Source organism: Elgaria multicarinata, chromosome 2, assembly GCF_023053635.1.
Source record: "Elgaria multicarinata webbii isolate HBS135686 ecotype San Diego chromosome 2, rElgMul1.1.pri, whole genome shotgun sequence".
Lineage (NCBI taxonomy): Eukaryota > Metazoa > Chordata > Lepidosauria > Squamata > Anguidae > Elgaria > Elgaria multicarinata.
In genome coordinates this window covers 67,215,123-67,235,964 of record NC_086172.1, presented here as the reverse complement: position 1 = coordinate 67,235,964, position 20,842 = coordinate 67,215,123, and the positions used below count along the sequence as shown (strand labels likewise).

Genomic DNA, 20,842 nt, shown 5'->3' with positions numbered 1-20,842 from the left:
TATCTCATTACTGCTAAGTTTATTCAAGAGTCTTTGATGGAGGATGTGGTCAAACCCTATTTGGAGACCAAAGAGCTGTTGGAATGGAAATGCTGATGCTTACAGACACTTACATATTCAACAACTCTGCCCTTGTATTAAAAAGATTCTAAATTAGTCTCTGTTGTACCTTAGCACAGCCTTGTATTTAAGAACTAGCCTGATAACCATAGGCAGAAAAGTACTGCATAAAAATGTGCCCTCCGCACCAAAAAATCCAAGGGTCTGACGGTGCTCTGAACTTTCGGTGTGGTTAGGGGACTTTTTAAAACTATTGGATACCTGTGGTGTGGAGCACAGGTCATTTGGAGCTCCATCCTGTTGTCGGATAACCGCTTCATTATAAGTTATGGCAGTTAACCAAAATGCACAGCAAAGTAAAGGATAAAACTCCCTCCATAAATGTTCAGGGGTGAATTAATGAAGAATCAGGTGGGTGGGTTTGAGGGGGGGAATTTTTAAAAATCCTAGAAAATCAAGGAATGAAGGCATCTGATTCAACCTTGGCATACCTAAAGCCCTATTTAAGAGCTATTATGCTGCCAAGTTTCAGCTCTATCTTTAGAAATGACAGCTGTAAGCATTTTGGTTAATTGCCGTAGCCTATAAAGTGAATAACCAAAACCAGGACTGAGCTCTGATGAGTAACCCAGTGGTGTGGAGAGTTAGACTCCCTCCAAAAATCAGAGCAGAGAATCCACTCAACAGAGCTCCACCCTGAATTTTGGGGTGGAGAAGACCTGCTCTGCACACCTCTAGTATTGCATATAAGTGAACAAATAGGTTAGTTGAGTGGGGACGGAACATTGTCTGCACCAGCATAGAAATCAAGCCCTCTTCTCTATGCCCAGCATAAAAATGCAGTTCTCTACCCCTTTTCTGCAAGACTAGTGGAAGTTTTTATAAGCTAGTAATTTGAAGGGAATTCTTTGCAAGGCTGTTTAGCTGCAACAAGGCCTAGGCTGAACCCTTTCCCCTGACATGCTAGATTTCTACATCCAAGTAGTTTGTTTTTGTCAGAGAGGGAAGCATTTAGCGATACTAACCACAAGCAGTTCATAACAAAAAAAACTTTGTCACTTGATTGCACAGAACATATGAACTGGGCCTTAGTCACAACTAACTTTAATCGAAACAAGCACCACACAGACAGTGTGGTTGAAAAAAATCTTACAGCCTACCAACTGGAGTTCTGTAGTGATGGCATCACTTAAGTGAACATACAGGAACAGAATTAAAGGCAGAGTCTGAATGAACAAAAGGCTAGGCTGCAGGATTGAGTCTTACTACTGGGTACACTGCCTCAATGCATATGTGCTTTGGAAAAATAAACCTGTGATTCAGTAATTTCAGTAAGGAAAGTCTACAAAAATATAGTTCTTCGTATTAACCAATATTTTATCTTTATTAGAATAGTTACATTTCTTTAAATTCTAAAATTAAAATTTACAAGCATATTTCAGATTTACACTTGATTGTTCTGTAATCAAACTATCCTTTAATTTAGTATTTAAAAAGTTCAATTTTATCTCAACTATTATTCAAAAGACAGTCACATACAAATACAGTACAAAGATGTTAAAAATAATCAGGAGTTCAAGAAACACATGTCTTCCACACTTATTCTGAAGAAATATATTTAAGGACTCGTTTTTTTCAAACTGCTCTGCAAAGTTTTTTGCAGTCTAGCTATGTTAGCATCCAAGGCTGCTAGACCATTTTTGAAGTCTTCTTCATCTCTGGAAGTGAACGTTGAAAAGGAAGATGTAGTCCATTCAGATTTTCCTGACATCCAGTCAAAAGTTGAAAAACTGGACTCGGGAGCAGAAATTCCAGTACCTTTTTTCTGCATGCTTTCTTTGTGATGTGAAATAGGAGTGTAGAGGAATTTATCAGGCTGAAGTCTGTCTGGATTGTCCGAAATCACTTTAGCAGCTCCATTTGTTATTTCTTTTGGCTGCATTCGGTGTCTCTCGCCTTCCAGCTTTGCTATCCTCCCCATCATTTCAGATTTATTTTCAACAGTCGTTTTTGGACTACAGCTACCATGGAATTTATCAAAGGCCTCTGTGTTGCCCAGCACCCCAAACCTATTTGGTTGCTTCGAATCAGCCAACTCGAAGTCACAGTCCAGCCTTTGGGGAACTTCACGGTGTGTGTCTGTATTCCTTTCAGCGGCTGTTGCTGATTTCTGAGATGGACTGCTACTCAGTGGAATGTAAATAGTCTCATCTGGCTCATGGCCTTCTACTACTAAAGTACTCGAGTTGCTGGCTGCTTCGACATTGGACTTTAGAAAAGTAAAAACGTTCCTTGGAGCCACTATTTCCTCTGCAACAACTGGACTCTTCTGAGGAGACTGTTCAGCTGCCTTTATCTCATGTACTTGATTTGGCTGCTTTATCTCACACTTTGATAAGAGAGGCTCTGTGTTAATCAGAACAGGATCAGTTTCTAATTTTTTGAGGTAGCTCATTATGGAATCACTTAGAGGGTATGCGTCAGACTGCAGCTGTTTCTCATGAATTTCCAGGAGAGCTTTTGACAAACCCCTTTCCTGTTTTCGTTTAGCGGTGTCCATAGTGAGGTCGGAGAGTAGTTTGGACATACTGCCCTGTAGAGCCCTGTTGAGAACAGTTCAGCAGTTTAATTTTAATCAGGACAATAAACAAGACAGAACATAAAGACACTGTATATCTGTCCCAAGTCGTTAGGTTCAGGCTGCAATCCTTTGCTCATAGCCCATTTATCTGGACTTACTACTGAGTAAACATGTATAGGATTGTGCTGTCAACCTCTTTCAGGATACAGCTGACCTTGCTCTTGAGACATGTGTATGCCTCATTCGGTATAACTAAGTGCTCCATTTCCACAGAGCTGTAAATAAAATTTAGGCATACCTATACTAAGCTTCAGGAGAATTAAAAGTGGTTAAGGGCTCAATCCCATGGATGTTTAGACAGAAAAAAATACCCTACAACTCCCAGCATTCTCCAGCCAGCTGGGGAATGCCAGGAGTTGTAGGACTTTTGTCTAAACATGCACAGGATTGTGCCCTAAAACTAAACAGACCACAACAAGAGACATGTTCATAAGGTTACTTTCCAAACTACCCTGATATGGAAGTCTAACATTATCTGATGGTGTTCTAAAAAGGCAAACACATTCAATTTGCTTTTCTAAATTAAACAGAAGGGGGGAAAATACTATGCATATATAGAACACCTTGACCCCAGCATCCTCACACTTCCCGCATGATTAAGGCAATTTCCCTCACACATCCACACCCCAAGCCAGATCAGAGCCATTCCATGTCCTTCTATCCCTCAGGGGTTCAGGGAGAGAAAGTAAGTAAATGCCACAACGTAGGAAGGATGCCAAAGAAGAGAGAAAGTGGCCCAGTTCAGAAAACACCTTAAACCACGGCTTTTACCACTGCAAATAGGGCAAAAACCGTTATTCACTGTGGTTAAAGCTGTGATTTAAGGTGTCTTCTGAACAGAACCAATCTCACATGAGTCTATTCACATGCTTGTGGTATTCACAGACCCCACAGTCATATGGGTTAGAACCACAAGGCAATGGCTCTTGCATGTCAGGAATTACAAGGAAAGGGGGCTCAAGAATTGGAACACAGAGTGGGACAGTATAAATACAAGGGTGGACACAGTTATCATGCCACAAAAGCAAATTGCCTGCTATCAAGAGCATGGCTTCTAGAAGAGAAAGACCTGCCCTTCTGCAAAAATTGGTGGGAAAGACAGTATCCTTTCCACAGTACCCCCTACTGTCCCTTAGTAGATATATTGGGATAATGCAAAGGTAAGTGAACAGCTGCCATTCACTATTATAAGAAGCAATCTTGCACTTTGACACTGTTCTGGCAAGGGACAAATGTGCCCCTACCCTCAACCCAACACCGATCACTGGGAAGGGGAAGCCTCTACTGCAGGGTTGGGCAACATGTGGACAGCACAGGAAATAAGAAAAAGAGCTAAAATCCAAAATGCAATGGCTTATATATACATTGGTAACTGTAAATAGTGATTTTCCCCTAGCAAAACAGGTTTAAATTCAGTACATGAATGATTACCACCACCTAGTGGCTAGCCACATACCACTAAATATATCAGAAAAAAGCATGCACACTATTTTTGATATTTTAGTTGGCCTAACGAAGGTATTGTCTTAGTATGGATTTTTTTTATGGGACAGCAAGGCTACCTTTGTTCCCAGCCCACCACCATTAAATAGTATTTCTTCTATAAGGGGAAATTGCTTCCATGTCTGATTAAATAGCTGGAGTTAAATTATCCTGGTTGTGCTTTTATACTGTATTTTGTATTTGTGCTTTTAACCTGTTGGTTGTTTTATTATGGTTTTAATTTTTGTGAACCGCCCAGAGAGCTTCGGCTATTGGGCGGTATAAAAATGTAATAAATAAATAAATAAATAAATAGCTAAATTCCTCTATTTGTGTTTGTTCCTATTGACCCTGTTCAGATGACATGCTAAGCCATGGTGGTTAAACATTTTGAGCTAAATATTATGGCTTAGCGTGTTGTGCTAACCACTCCTAACCATGGTGGCTACATAACATGCTCACTAACCATTTGCTGCAAAAGGCTTAGCGGCTTAGCCATGGCTTAGCATGTTGTCCAAACAGGCTTCCTGTGGCTATCAAATCTAAATTAATTCCAAGATGATTCTTCATCTTGATATTAGCCTGCAAGCCACTCAACTTTCAAGTACTGATATAGTATACTGATTTCATCCAATTGTCAAATTACTAGCATGGCACTTTCTCATATATTACATTACAGCAACAAAGCAGTAAGACCAAGGTAGTCTTGCCTACCCCAAATGGTACAAATTGGTTTCTGCTATCCTTACTTCAAAGGCAAAGAGTCCAGTGAAATTAGCATTTGACCTGGACACTTAGAATAAAAACTTGAAAATTGTAGGCTATGATGCTTTGATAGGTGTGATAACCGTATATCAAGTCCCAGAAAATCCTATCCCAAACTGTTTTGTTACATCTTTGACCAAGCTGTGTGCAGGGACATTCAAACTGGCTCATTAGGGTCATATGAATTTTGTTAAGTTTCAGAGATATGTAGCTTTTAGCTAAAAGAGAAACATTTTCCACTTTGGTGGCTCCCTGCTGCCCCAACTGGATTTTTGGGACTTTCAGTATGTTTATCATAGCTATTGAATGAATATACCCTGCAATTTTCAGTTCTAAATGTCCAGGCAAAGCATAACATTTTGCTAATTGCGGTAAACTAAAACTGCAACAGCAAGGAGAGGGAAAGCAAGGACAACATTACCGAGTCAATTCACGAAGTCTATTCACTTCTGCATCACGCTGACGCAACGTTATACCCAAAATCTGGTTCTCTTTCTCAGCAGCTTCTAACTTATACTGGAAATTCTTCTTGTTGGCCAACATCTCATCTGCTTCTTAAACATATAAATAAGAGTAAATCTTAATTTTTATCATTATTTTAAAATATTTTTATATCACCTCTCATATACAACATATACCAACCATTTATATTGATAAATTTCAATACAAATAGAAGTTAAGACTAAAACCAACAAGTATGAATTAAAAATCATCAAGACGGGTGTCAACAAACGCTGAGGTGAACAAAAAGTCCTCTTCCTAATTGTTACCAGATGGACATTAGCAGGATGTGGTACAAGGAAGAAGGCCTCTGATGATTGTAGCCAATCTGGCAGATCTATATGGGAGAAGGCGTTCTCTGAGATAGCCCATTCCCAAATTGTTTATGATTTTATAGGCTAATACCAAAACCTTAAGCCTGGACTGGTAGAAAATTAGCAGCCAGTGCAGTTCTTCCAACGATGCTGCTATACGGCAGCGGTTAGGTGCATCAGACAACAACCTCGCCACTGCATTCTGCACTAGTTGCAGCTTCTGGACCATGCATAAGAGGAGCCCCACATGATGCGTGTTACAGTAGTTGAGACATAAAGTTACCTTAAAGGTGGCCTAAAAATAATTTTAGATAGAATGCATAGGAATGGCTACAGTTGCCTCTCCAGCCAAAGCTGGCAAAGGCACTTCTTGTCACTGCAGCCACTTGGGCCTCCAATGATAGCGATGGTTCTATGAGCACTCCAGATGGTTCTATGAGCACTCCTTCTTCAGAAGGAGTGCAACCCTGTGCAGAACAAGCAACATGTCTAATTCTTGGGACCCAGGAACTGCCCACACAACCTCCGTCCAACCAAGCTTCAGTCTCAGTTTACTTGCTCCCATCCAGCCCATCACTGCTCCAGGAAACTGTCGAGGATCCCATTAATGATAAATTGACATGTAATATTAAAGTAAGAAGAGGCATAACAAATACGAATGAATTTGAGGGAATTTGGAAACAGTTCCTGGTATATGTGTTCTCTAAGAGAAGTAGAAAACCACCACCAGAAGAAGTAATGAGATTTTGGAAGCAGGAATAGATCCCAAAGGGTGAAGGGGAGCAACTGTATTGTACTGTTTGATTATGAATATTGACAAATTACAAATGTTAACAGTTGAGCTTTGTTTGTTTTTTCTAATTTTTTTTTATTGATTGTTTATGTTGATGTATTTTAATTTGTGTTAATAAAGAATTATATATATACTAAAAAAGAAACTGCCGAGGATCTGCGTGGCCTTTCCCAATTCAGATATAATAAACAGAACTCCTCAAATATTCTAATGACTGCTCCCAACAGCTCATGGTCACAACAGATATGCTGTTTAGCGCTGGGGACAAGATGGTACCTTGTGGCACTCTCTGACATAAATAATAACTCCCCAATGCTATTCACTGAAACTAGTTCTGCAAGTAGCAGTGGAACCACTGTATAATAGTGCCCCCTACTTCCAACGCAAAGACACAATCCAGTAGGATACGGTGGTCAATGGTATCAAAAGCTACTGAGGGATTGAGCAAGAGTAAAAGAGTTGCACTCCCTTTGTCCTTCTCCTGATCAAGGTTATCCATCAGGGTGACCAAGTTCAATTCAGTTCCTAAACCAGGCCTATGTCCAGAATAAAATGGGTCAAGGGAGTCAAGTGTCCTCCAAAAGAGACTGGAACTGTGACACCACCACCCTCTTGAGTATCTTCCTCAAAGAGAAGGTAATGACAACTGGGTTATAGTTATCTAACACTTTGGGTCTAAAAGCAGGTTTCTTTAGGAGTGGCCACAGGACCACCTCTCTAAAGGCAGTCAGCACTAACCCCTCTCACACTAATGCATTCACCACACTCTGGACCCCCATCCCTACCCTGGGGCAACCACCCCACAGCTAGCTTTAATTAGCTATGATAGGCAGGGGTCAAGAACAAGTAAACAATTTTGCAGCTATGAGCACCTTCTTCACCTCCTTGGCTCACAGCAGCTGAAACTGATCCTACGGAACAAATACAGAGTTTTGCCACCTCACTTGAGTCTGTCTGAAATATGGCATCCTAGTCAACATGTGAAATGAACAAATTTTGTAGTCCAAAAAGACTGTCAATGTACACACCAATTTTGAGCTTGGTTGAGTCAATATCATACTGCCGTCTCTTTTCAAGCAACTCCTGGTCTCTTTCATGGATCATTCTGGTGAGCCTTTTATTTTCTTCTTTTTGGCTTTCTAAGATTTTTATGAACTCTTCATTTTTATTCTGCAGCAACTCAATGCTTTCCATAGATTTGTTCAATTGGCTCTGCAGTGTCATATTCAAAGACTGGAGGGAGGAAACTATGGGAGGAAAACACATAATTGTTTTAAAGTTCAGCTCCATAGACAAATATTTAACCACTAAGAAAGAAAAGGCAGCATAGCCTGGTAATTTTTGGGATCGATAACTATAATGCATTTTACTTGGAGTTGGCCTTCCCTTGAAGACAGTCTAGAAGTGTAGAAGATTGTGATATCTACTTACTGGAACACACAAGAAACACTGTTCTGAAGTAGCTCCTTTGTACTCATTTCCTTCTAGGCCAAAATCAAGTTAGTTTAATGGTTAGAGCTTGTCTAGGGATCAGCAACTGTGATCATGAAGATGTAGCTGATGCACTGTATGTACTGCTTGGTTCACTTTCTATTCTCCACACAATTGTATATAGACAATTCAGTAGTGTGAATCAAGTGTGTGTGTATTCAAATTGTAAGAGCAACTACACAATGATTTTCACAGTGAAGTCAATACTTCATTCTAACCACTTGAATTAGGATGCTGCAATGGCATTATTTGATGTAAAACAACATGACAGGGCAAGAGGCAGTGTCCTAATGAGCCTCCTTTTTAAAGATGCACTTGGCAGATATTCAAATGCTACATTACACTGGCAAGATTTTTAACTAAGCAGTGTAGCCACTCTGCAGGTAATGTATACAAATTGTTGACATATATTACTGCCTAATCTGTATTTAACTACTTGGTCACCTAACCTTTGCTGAATACTTATTAAAATAACCTCTTTGTATCTCTACACACAACTCAAGAACTGTCATCACAGTATATCAGCAGTACCACTGCAGGCCACAACCATGACAACCAGTGAAATGTAGTGAGTATTCGACTACGAGCTGGAGACACCAGTTTAAATCTCCACTCAGACCTGAAGCTCTGAGTGACTTGGGAGCCAAACACTATTTTTCAGCCTGATCACACCTGGGGGTGGGAGAAGGGCAGAAAAGAAGTACCCATGCGTCCTTGATATGAGTGTAATAAAGAAATGAAATGAAAGCTTGGGCTCAAATCCACAGACTTTCTGGATAGGTGTTCCCGCAAGATTTGGTTCTCCACCCATAAGATTAACAGGTATGTATCCCATGGTGTTGTGGCTGAATGAACAAGAGTGCCAGTTACTTTTGTATATTAAAGTTATACTTCTTAAGTACTTAGACACACAAAAAAGCACTGCTTCCAGAGCTGTTAGAAGACTATTAGTACTTCTCAAGTTTTGTTGAAAGTGCTTTTAAAATATATGCAAGTCTTTACAGCTTGCTACTTACATTCAAAGTTTCTATCCAGATGGCCATCCTTTTCAGCCCTCTCTTGATCCTTGAGCTGCTGATTCAATATTCTTAATCGCCTATGTGTGAATGGGGGGAGGGGGAAGGAGAGCAAGAACGCATTTAAGAAAACTATTTTCAATAGGAAAATTGGATTTATTTGATGGTAAAAAGTTGCAAAATACATTGCCTTAAAGATTTGAAGTTAACTATCCATCCAGAGCCAACTCTTTGCTCTCTGGTAGGTATTTTTGTGCACAGGGATCATTGCTCGGGACAACTGGCCCTCACTTACTAAGCCAATGTTGAGATACAAAAATTTCATCCCAGATTGTTTTCACGATTCACATTATGCAGTTGAATCCCAGTTGTAACTGAGATAGCAACCTCCAGTTGGCTTGCTATTACTACTGTTGATCTGATGAAAGTCAGCAGGGAATAGCCAAGCCATATGTCAACCAAATTATAGTGACGTTATTCTGTATATTCAAACTGATCATAGTTATTTCCACTGGCCTACCAACCTTTAACAACTAGGCTAGTGGAACTAACAACTATTGGCGTACTGTGTAGACTTGAATCTCAGCACTAATCAGGCTGCTGTTATGTGGCTTCCTGCTGCCCAGTAATTTCCTCTGCACACCCCACTTCCCATCCAATGAACTCTGCCTGAAAAGTGCAGACTCAGTGCGAGGACAAAGGCTATGCAGCAATGCACTGGAGTAGAAATGGGGCTGTGCACAGTCACAGAACAGAAAAGACTCAATAAGATACTCTGCCAGTGTTGTAACTTCCATATGCTTCTTATTCATTTTAGTTGCCTATTTGATAAAGTAAGTTTTTTGGCAAAAAAAATTACACATTAATTGTATTCATTGTATTGGTAAAGCAGAAATATATAGATATCTACATATCTAGTCCTTGAAAAAGTACAGAATCCTGACACAAGTGCCTTCACTTTAACCATTTCTTCATCCTTTCCTAACCATTTGAAGCTGCAATCTAGAGAACCACCACTATAGCCTGAAGTAGGTTGTTTTTCACATACACATTTCTGACCTGCGCAACTGGGCATTTTCACTTCTGAGAGGTTGAAGAGCAAGTGCTATTTCAGCTTGCACATTTGTATTTTCAGCTGCTGCAGGCAAGAGAGATACAGCGTCTTCCGCTTCACCTAACAGTCTCAAAATTTCTGAATCTTCTACAAGGAGAAAATAAATCTGATGAATAGTCAAACACACAAACACTTCAGAACATATACTTGTGAAGTTTAATTGATCTTCCTATGAAGAATACGAAGTGTACTGTCTAGTGCTCCAAACTGTGGAATACCTCTAAATCAGCTTCTTCCATATGCTGCGATACAAGCCTGAGCCTTTCTTTAGTATGCCCCCTTTAAGGTTAGAGCTCTAACAGAGATAGCATGTTTCATTTATGACTCTTGCAGCCTTAATGTGGGACTAAAATGTAGGTGGGTGAATATTGGGAATATCTCCCACTCTTATCAATAAAGCTGTGCGCAGAGAGTCACAGTGCATTACTACCCACTGATAACACATAAAATAATGTTAAGCCTTCAGGCAAACACTCAAACACTTAGCAGATGCAGAGACAAACTAAGCTCAATCTTGGTTTTGTCACATTGGCATTCAATTTAGTCAACTTCATAGAAATATCAATCCATCAAAGCATAAGTAGAAAGCTATTACCATGGTCAATTAGGAGGGCCTTGAGTTCTCCCAAAAGGTACTTCAGTGTCATCAGTTTTTGAGCTGTTCTTTGTCGGCTTGCATTTTTAGGCTTTAAAATTTCCTTGTCAAAGCTAGTCTGGCAACTCGTATCTCTCACTGGTGCCATGTCAACTCCATCCAAGTCATCCGCTTCACTAAGAGGACCCTCACTACATTCTTCAGTAGTTTCATCTTCTCCAGAATTCAAGGGCTTAGGCTGTATTGGGTCAACGTCCCGGTATTTTTCATTGGCCTTCTCGCTCTCCTTTTCGTATGCCTGCAGTAGGGCCAGGTGTGCCTGAATACACCTTATTAGGTCTGCCTCTTTAAACTGTGGCTCATGGTTTCCTTGGTCTGACACAGCCTCTCTGCTAGCAGGTGGAGCAAGAATTGTAGGTGGTGTAGGATCATTTGTAGTAGACTGCGTAATATGGGGAAGAGCAGAACATGAAGCAACAGGCTGCACTTGTGCAGTAGAATTGGAAGCACTGGAACCTGCTGGCAAAAGAACAGGTCCCATTTGTGATGCACACTGGTTGAAGTTGTCCATGGGAACACCCTATAGCAAACAAACACACAAAAAAATCTTCTACACTGAAATCTCAGTCTTGCACATTCACTTGCAAGCAATTAGAAAAAAGTATCAGTGAGTTTATATGTGCCTATTGCACTTTGTGATGATCCCCCTCAAGATTACAAACCCTTGGACTGCTCTCAGCCCCTTCTTACTCCAGAGGTCAGGGCATGGAACCTCCAGAACTCTGAATTCTTAGTGCTAGGAGCCCAGCTCATCATAGGGTAAAATTATTGATCAGAAGTATCTTTTACTGATACACATTTAGCCTCAGTTTGCCAACATATGAGTCACCTTAGCGTAACGATGGAAATAAATGTGCAGTTTGGGTTTAATACAGTCCTGTGTTTCTGGGATTATTTTGTAGCAGTCAATCTAAAACCCATATGTGAAAAATACTGGTTATCCAGCTATTGCCATCAGAACCAACAGAACAACATGAGGATTATCCCACCTATATTTCTTTCCTTTAATAATTAACTTTGAGGCTTGAGTCCATAGAATTCACTTTCACAGTTTTTAAAGTTCTCAAAATTAGTCCTCATCACTAGGAAATACTGCCTCAGCTATAAAACATTTAAAATGCTGCCACTAGAACAAACCCTTGCTACCTATAAAAACGCAGTAGCCTGGTTCCCATGGCATGTACATGGGACTGACATTACCACTAAACAGAAATTTTCAAAATGAGCAAAAAATCAGATGTTCATTAACGGAAATTATTTACAAAAGTGACATTGTTAAAATAAAATGCTGAGATTGCTTAAAGGTTCTTAAATTAAATATTTTTAATTCCCAAGCTGAGTCTTTCCCAATTAAATGAAATCTCAATAACTTTTCCTTCAGATCAGATTTCTCTAAGCTCCACAAATAGGAACAGGTTGAGGAATTTCCCTACACTTCCTGGTGTACAGGAACAGTTGCTGTACACCAGTCTTCCTCTGCCTCTAGTTCTTCCTGCTTCTTCTGGCTTCTAGGATGATTCAGATGTTTCAGGGACTACTTGCTGACGTTCCCTCCAGTCAGACATTAAATAGGAACCTCTAATAAATGTATATCTTGGTTTGCTCATAAAATAATCATACTTGGTACATTAAATGTAAAAGTATAGTTTATTCAGAAAATAATCACAAGTTTACTGATTTTACTTTTAAAGGTTTAAATATAATAACTTTATGAGAAAACCAAGTTATACATAACACAACTTTAAGAACAGAAAGACTGCTCTATGTTCCTAAAGCAGCCTTCTCTAGCCTGGAGACCTCCAGATGTTTTAGACTACAATGCCTGGCATTCCTAACCACTGGCCATGCTGCTTGAGGCTAATGGGAGTTGAAGTTCAAAATATCTGGAGGAAGGCTGTCTTAAAGCAACAAAGTCACTTTAGATCTGTTAAAATACTACAAGTAATGCCTATTTTTCCATTTCCCCCAAAATTTCCTTATTTCCCCCCAAAAGCTTTTTCATGGCCTCAAAATTTCCAGAAATTTTACATCTCTATACCCAACACACAAAGCAAACGCAAGACATTTAAGAGATTATCTACATTGCTAATTAGGTACACTTGACAGTACCTGATGTTCAGATGCAATGGTGGCATATGGTGGCAATTTGTAGGTTTCTTCTTGGGTTACCTGGGGTTGTTTTAACACATGAACAACTCCAAGTGTCTGGGTTTGGATGTCACAGAAACAACTTATTAAAGCTGCATTTGTAGGTTGTTGCTGGAAATGGCTTACATACCTATAGTGCGTGTCCCTGCAATTTTGGGGTTAATTAATTAACCCACAAATTGCCACCAAATGCCAGCATTACATTCTAACAGGACCTATAGCAGGTATCACTGAATTAATGTTGCTGCAGTGCTGGCATTCTTCAAAAAAGTTTCACTTTGAAGAAAGGTATATGTTCCACTAAAGTTGTATGTTCACCTTTTGTCTTGATTATTGTGGGACGTGTTATAGCATAAAAGAAAGCACAAGGAATTATTGTCTCCTGTCACCACAAAGAAAAGAGACAAGAGTGGCATGGTATCAAGCAAAAGGTGGTATGAACATGCAAATGTTTGGGTCTTTTTTTATTTGTATTGATTTCTTTTTATCCTTTTGGCTAGCAGAATGCATTTGTTATAATTGTGCTAGCCTAAAAGGGGAAGGCAGGATCTAGGACAGGGGTATGCAATTTGTGGCCCTCCAGATGTTTTGGGCTACAATTCCCACCAGCCTTAGCCAGCATAGTTAATGAGGTATGATGGGAGTTGTAGGCCTAAACATCTGGAGAGCCACATGATATATGATCTAGAACAGGTAACAAGCAAATTCCATTTACACATCCGTGAGCCTCTCACACACTCCAGCATTAGTGTGAAGCATTTAGATGTACTGGAAAAGATGTGACTGATTCAGGAACAGACGACTAAAGATAAATGAGTGCACAATTAAATGGGTGTGGGGAGTTCAGGGAAACAGATTCAGGAATAGGAAAGCACTCTAATCTGCTGGACTCCAATCTAGTCTCAGCATAATCTATCGAGGTTAAAATAGAGTCCTGTTGCTTCCCACCTGGAATGAGGAGATTTTGAAGCCACTGGATTTGTGCCACAAATATGTAGGGCTTCCTCAACATGTTGCCAAGCTCAAGAAGAACTGCAATTCATTCATGTTCACCTTCTCTGACAGCCCCAAATAAAAGAGATGAAAAGGTAAAATGACTACTGATCTACATCTGTTCTAGGTCAACACTCATTAAATTCCACTGGACTCAACAACTATTAAGGAAGATTTTAATGAAGGCAAAATAGATTTCACTATCTACATGTACAGAATAAAACATGGCAATCCAAAATTGACTGCTCACTTAGGGCTTTAACAGGATACTTACAGGCTGAACAACTACAGAATTAGCTGCATGCTGTGGCGACAGAGCTGGTGTAGAGGTAGGTAAACGGTAGTTGAATAATGTAAGAGGCTGATATGCAGCTATCAAAGAAAGGCAAAAAGCAAAATTGTTAATACTAAGGTTAAAACAGCAACAAAATTACTATGATACGAAAACATGATATCCACACTCACCATTTTCAGGAATGGTGGAAAGTAATACTTCAGGAACACCATTGGATTTTTGTGGAGGATGGATATTTAACATAGACATTTGGGTTTGTACATGCTCACACAGTTTCTGATGCATTACAGGAGAATGCTGACTGCACGGTATATGAATTGGTTGAACAGAAGTTTGGTTGGTGTTTATACGGGCTGGGTCCTTTCCAACAGCAGTTGCATTAACTGAAGCTGGCTTCCTATTTGACACAGGCACTACGAAAAGCAAAAATAATAATTTTTAAAAGGTCTTTAAGATCTAATATAATCCAGATACAGTACTAACCTTTTTGGGGTTTGGAATCCAGGTCTTGCAAGGTTATCTTTGAAGTGCCACTGTACATTTGTAGCCTTGGTTATGACAATTATTCATAGAATATAAAGATAATGAGTGATATTCTTAAACATTGGCCCTTTCCCAACAGTACAGTGCTCAGTATAATTTGTTATACAGTCATATGAGCATGGCAGTGGCCTGCATTTGGACCAAGACCAAATAGTAAATACTCTTGTTAATCCAACTGATGAATATAGAATATTTAAAGTCTATGGCTGAAAATAACCTCAATGAAGCAAATTTGATTTGGTAGTATAACTGAAACTTACTGAACCTTTACAGTACTCAGACTTGTAAACAAAATCACAGCTTTATAAAACAGAGTGCAAATTGCATCTTATAATTGACAAGCTAAACATGAAACCGACAAGTGAAATATTAAATGGAGGAAAAAAATTAAAAGTTAGGGGTAAATATTTGTTTTAAGCCAAAGAAAAATTGCTTACCTATTTCACTGTGCACATTTGCAGAAATAAGTTTTTTCTTTGGGGCCCTCTTTTTTGAACCATTCACTTTATTAACTAATGGTCTGGAGGTGGTTCTGACAACAGCTGCTTTCTCCACCTTTCGACAGATAGTGTCCATTCCTAGCATCATTTGAAACATTATATATTTAGACATTGAATTTTAAACATGCCTTTCAAGGTGCACTGCCCTCACAAGATAGTTTGCAGGATTACAAAATGCATGAAAATACAATTTAAAAAGCAGATACACACTCACACATACACAGCAACTCAAGTACAGACTGGGAGAATGCTGAGCTGAATAAATATGCCTTCAACAATACTACTTAGAAACAGAGTAAGCCATCTATACTATACTGTAGATGGCTTATTTTGTTACTAAGTGGTATAGTTTCTATAGAATGAAAACCGAACTCAAATAATCAAAAGGATACTACCTTCAGATTCATTTTGCAAAATGTCCTTTAGTAAAGCTGCACAGCGATCAAGGCCATGATGAATAGTTGTAACCTGTGGAAAGGATATAAATAAGATTGCATACTGCAGTTTCCAGTCACATAAAATAGTTCATTATTAGCACTACTGAATGTTCCAAGCCACATGTAAGCTGCGGCAATACTAACAGTTTTGCAGAAGTTATTCCACTCACAAAGTCTGAGCTTTTATAGAACTTCTAAAGTTTTGCTAACATGGAGCTGAAGGCAAAATAGTCTACAGCACTGGTGTGTGTGGGTTTGAAGTGGCACCCCGACTGTAGAATGCCCTCCCCTTGGAGGCCCAACTGATGCCAACGCTGATTTTATTCTGGTGCCCAGTGAAAACATGTTTTTTTAAACAAAGCTTTTAATGTTTGAATTCACTAAGTCGGCACATTGTTTTAACTGTTTTAATAGTTTTACTGCTTTTAAATTATATATTGTTTTAACTTGGTTTATGGTTTAATTTGTTTTTAGCTGTGTATATTTGCTGTTTTATACTATATGTTTTTATCTGTATGCTGCCCTGAGATCTTATTGATATAGGGCGGGATATAAATGTTTTAAATAAATAATAAATAAATAATAAGTGGCAACAGGCACATGGTGGAGTAAGTGAGGAGGAAGAAGGTGAGCAGAACTGGGCAAGACATACACTATTAGTCCCAGGATTATTGGAAGCCTTGACCAGTCCTTATTCTGGTTTTTGTCTCAGTCAGCCACAAAATAATCATGCATAGGATTGTGCCCTAAGCACTTCAAATTCTAAAGAATGCATACTACACAATGTGCATCTGGAAGAGTGATGAATACATGTTATTGCTTATGTGCTAGTAACCAAAATTTATGAAACTGCTTCCAACCATCATATAAAGCTAGGCAAAAAGCCTAGCACATATACATTAAAATGAAAAATGCAATGTCTGGCACCTCCTTTGAGCACGCAGTTCCATAACACTGGCTGAATACACAGCATTTTCACTTGGCAGGCTTTCTTCAATCCTTTGTTACAGCCTTCAGGACCACCAATTGCTAAATGGTGTTAAAAATGTTTGTCTTGAAATCAATAGGACAAGTCAAGATCTAGTCACGGAGCATGAGGCAATGACATGTCTGTAGAACAGCCTTCCCCAATCTGCTGCCTTCCAAATATTTTGTACTTCAGCCCCAGAATATTGAGAGTCGAAGTACAAAACATACGGAGGGCATAAGGTGAAGGAAAGCTGCTGTACAACGTGTGGGTGTTTGCAAAACCACTCCACGGTGCCACTCATTCCTGGTGGGGAAGTCTCAGAAGGTTTCCCCAACTGACCGTCTTATATCTAATCTAAATATAAAGCCCTTAGGGATAACAAAAAGTATGATGTTTTAAGTGGTCAGTAACGATCAACAAGGTCCTCTCTTAAACCAAACTCAACAATAAAAGCAAAATAGGTTTATAAGTAACAGAGGATAAAATACAGTTACAATAAAACAAACTTTAATAAAATAACTAGTATGAAGTATAAAAAATATTTGATTTTTTTTTATTATGCAAGTGATCCAATTAGGAGTAAACCACTGCGATTATTTGCTCCACAATGAGCTGATAAGACAGCTGTACAGAGTTTCAACTATGGCTGGTATGTAACAGCCATAACCTCAGAGCAATGGATTATGTACTGTATCCAAGACTGTGGCATGTAGACGTAAAAGAAAAAGAATAGGGCCTTATCTATAGTTTTGTTTACCTTACAGGTTGGCACAGAGGTGATTCAATTAGAAACCATCTGCTCTGATGAGAGTACTTTGATTTGGATTAATTATAGTTTGCTTATTTGTAGTAAAGTTACTTTTAGTTAATTAACACCATATGGCTTTGCATCTTCTTATATTCCTCAGGAGCAGGAAGGAAAGGTGGATTTCCTTCTTCCTTGGTGTATTCAGATAAAGACCACAGCAGGAGAAATAGATAAGCTATATAGCAGAGATCTACTAGTAAAGAAAACTTTTATCAGTCTATATTTATGTGCCTAGTTTAATAAATAAAGGCCACCTCAGGTACATGTAACTTTCTATATTTTTGTCTTGCAGGTTCTATTTTGAGAATTCAGTCTCATAAAATGTATTGTTTTCAACATGGCTTCCGCAAAGGGAAGTCCTGTCTCACTAACCTACTAGAATTCTTTGGGAGTGTCAACAAACATGTAGAAAGGGGTGATCACTGCTTACTTGGATTTCCAAAATGCTTTTGATAAAGTCCCCCACAAAAGACTCCTGAATAAACTTAGCAGTCATAGAATAAGAGGAGGTCCTCTTATGGATCAGTAACTGGTTAAAGAACAGAAAGTAGGAATAAATGGTCAATTTTTCCAATGGAGGGAAGTAAATAGCAGGATCCCACTGGTATTGGGACTAATTCTTTTCAACTTGTTCATAAATGATCTGGTATTGCATTCTTTCATTACCTGATCTTCAGAGTCTGTGGAATAGAGAGAGTATCCATCTGAACGGGCAACTTTTCTCAGAGCAATTCTGGAATATAGAGATGGTGCATTGACTATAGCTTCATGATACATACGAAGGAAAACTTGGAAACAAATTGTACTTTGATATCCTGGAAGTGAAAAACTCTAATACCGTTTCAAAAACAATCCTACTAGAACTGTCATTGGAAGGCACTGCAAGTCAACAAGAATTGAAGATTATATTGTCATTTTTAAAAACAAACAAAATTTAGTCTTAACTAACAAAGCATTATACAATTTTGTTTGTTAACTAGTCTTGAAAAGTTAAATGAACAACCCCATTTTTTCTATATTTTATTTACAAAACCTGAAGAACTTCGCATTTTGTCAGCTAATAGTGAACAGTTAGAGCAGAGGTGGGGAATCTGTGCTTCTTCAGAGGTTGTTGGACTCCAACTCCCATCAGCCCAAACCAGCATGGCCAATGATCAGGTATGATAGGGGACTGTAGTCCAACACCATCTGGAGGACCACAGGTTCTTCACCCTTAACTTAGGGCAATCTTAACAATAAGCAGTAATGTAAAAGGTATTAACGAAGATATTCTTACTGTTTCTTCCCGCTTGTTGGTTTAGCTGATCCAGTCAACCTTCCTGAAGACAGTACCTGTTGATTACACAAACAAGCACTTAATATTTTATATTTGTTTTCCAGCAGAATTGTAATGGAGAACACACATCTCTGGCTTATGAAGAAAGTATTAAAGTCTATTCAGAATAATATTTTGTACAAAAAAGTCACTATGTAAGTGATATCTTAGTTTAAAGTATTAAAAATATAAGGGTAGGACTAAAAAAAGAAAACAGTCTACTTCAGTGGAACTGCAAAGCAACCCATAAACACAATACTCTGTGGCAATATAAACATGTCTGCATACCTAGATCAGGGGTACAGAACTTCTTTCAGTGGAAGGGCTGAATTTCATTTTGGAAAAGTTCTTGGGGGCCACATTCCAGTGGTGGGAAGGGCAGCAAGCAAAAGGGGCAGGGGAAGAAAAAAAACTTTTTAGAATGTGGGGGGAAAAACTGTACAAAAGCTCAGCTAGTTGGAGGAATAAAATAGCAGTACATGAGTATTCATAAGTTTCGTGGACGAGCTTAGCGAGACATAAAATGGCATCAATTGGATTCTAGTGCCTACAATCATTTTTTAGTTCTTGTAATTTACACTGTGTAATTTATTATGCTTAATCTCAGAAAGATTTTCCCCCTTCTAGTTTTCTTATACAGAAAATCAGTCTTTAACTCAGTGTGATAGAGATAGCCATGATTCCATTTTTAGATATTATAAATGTCGTTTTTCATGATTTGGTAATAAATTCAGTTGTGGGTGTTGTTGTTTTTAATAAAAGGTCCTTGCTACATTTGTTGGCAGGTGCATTGTTAGCAGATTTGTGGTAACTAGATTTTCCTAGGATCATTAAATTCCTGAAATGAGTTGGCTCCAGTCTTTGCCACAGACTAATTTAAGTCCCATTAATCAAAGGGTATTTGCTAAAAATGACCAAGTCTGGATCTAACCCTATGCCTCTAAGCCATTTCCCCCTAATATATAAGGAATTTGTTTTCTTGTACCATTTAGTTGCATGCACAACAACAGCAGAGTATAAATATTAACAATAAATAAAGTTATTGCATCAGCATTACAAACGAGGAGAGGTTGTGTTTGTGTGATTAAACCAGCACTTACAGTACGTGATCTCTTAGAAACCAGAACACTTCACATCCACACACTGTAAAACCAGGTATTTTGGTGAGAGGGGGAAACTCCAGGTTTTCCAACGGGCTCAACGCAAGCCTAGATTTTCTGCTTTTACAAGGTTGGAGACCACCACCGCTCACGCCCTGCCCAGAAAAACCACCACCACCAGCAGCTAGTCCTGGTCATTCTCTCTCGGGCGCCTTTTTCAAAACTTCCCCCCTCGCCCCTGCTGGATCTGCTGTGGGGAAAGGGGGAGGGACGCCTTGCAAATAGTTCTCTTCGTACGCTAATCTTAAATGGGGAGGGAATAAACTGAATGCAGGGGTTTTACAGGGCACATATAGGAAGTATTAGTTTAATAGAACTATTATAAGGTTGCTTGATTCACCCCCACCTCTGTGGGCTCCCCTAGTTATCGGTTTTACCTTATGGTGTCGCAGGTAACCCTGCCTCGCCATCGTCACCCAAAGAAGAGCAGAGACAAGGACACAACCGCCCCTGAACTTCTCCAAACTCGACTGACGAGCCCAACGGCTACCCAGGTAGACGGGCCTAACGCAAAGCCCCGCCTACTCCCGCCCCTCGTTATGAGGCGGCGGTAGCCTGGGCGGGAAAGGAATAGGTAGGCGGGAAATGAGAGGACGGAGCCCTCTTATTGGCGAGAGCCGTTGCGAAGTTGAACCAATAGAGGCAGTGAAGGGCGAGGAAGGCGTGGCTGAGCGAGTTTGTTGCTGATCGCTTCCCAGAGGGGTGGGATTGTCGTGCTGCAAGTTAGAGCGCGACGCTATGCGTGTTTGCATAGAAAGCAAATGCTACAACTCCCGGTATTCTCCAGCCCCGTGCTGGCTGGGGAATGGTAGGAGTTGTAGGACTCCCCACACACCCTTAG

The 20,842-nt window shown here is 39.4% G+C and overlaps 1 protein-coding gene across 2 annotated transcripts; it reads right to left on the bottom strand.

Moving 5' to 3' along the window:
* Positions 1–1,534: 1,534 nt before the first annotated feature.
* CCDC14 (coiled-coil domain containing 14) lies at positions 1,535–20,451 on the bottom strand. Of its 2 annotated transcripts, none has more exons than XM_063116667.1 (13): positions 20,379–20,451; positions 18,803–18,858; positions 18,193–18,259; positions 15,707–15,779; positions 15,249–15,389; positions 14,439–14,681; positions 14,248–14,345; positions 10,773–11,352; positions 10,123–10,264; positions 9,064–9,143; positions 7,585–7,803; positions 5,370–5,502; positions 1,535–2,663 (listed from the first exon to the last, which is right to left on the bottom strand). In XM_063116667.1, the coding sequence occupies exons 1-13, from the start codon at positions 20,409–20,411 to the stop codon at positions 1,679–1,681; spliced, it is 2,850 nt and encodes a 949-aa protein (XP_062972737.1). In that variant the 5' UTR covers positions 20,412–20,451; the 3' UTR covers positions 1,535–1,678. The 2 variants fall into 2 exon arrangements, with proteins under 2 accessions (XP_062972737.1, XP_062972739.1); XM_063116669.1 differs by having other exon boundaries at positions 10,123–10,261.
* Between the last annotated feature and the right edge of the window lie 391 nt (positions 20,452–20,842).

What these genes read in the sequence shown, in the direction of transcription:
- CCDC14 (XM_063116667.1), bottom strand. Translation starts at nt 20,411, where the DNA reads ATGGCGAGGCAGGGTTACCTGCGACACCATAAG. An exon ending in TTCCACCATTCCTGAAAATG is followed by an intron (nt 14,346 to 14,438) that starts GTGAGTGTGGAT and finishes TTTCTTTGATAG; the next exon opens with CTGCATATCAGCCTCTTACA. An exon ending in TCTGGATAGAAACTTTGAAT is followed by an intron (nt 7,804 to 9,063) that starts GTAAGTAGCAAG and finishes TTCCTCCCATAG; the next exon opens with TTTCCTCCCTCCAGTCTTTG.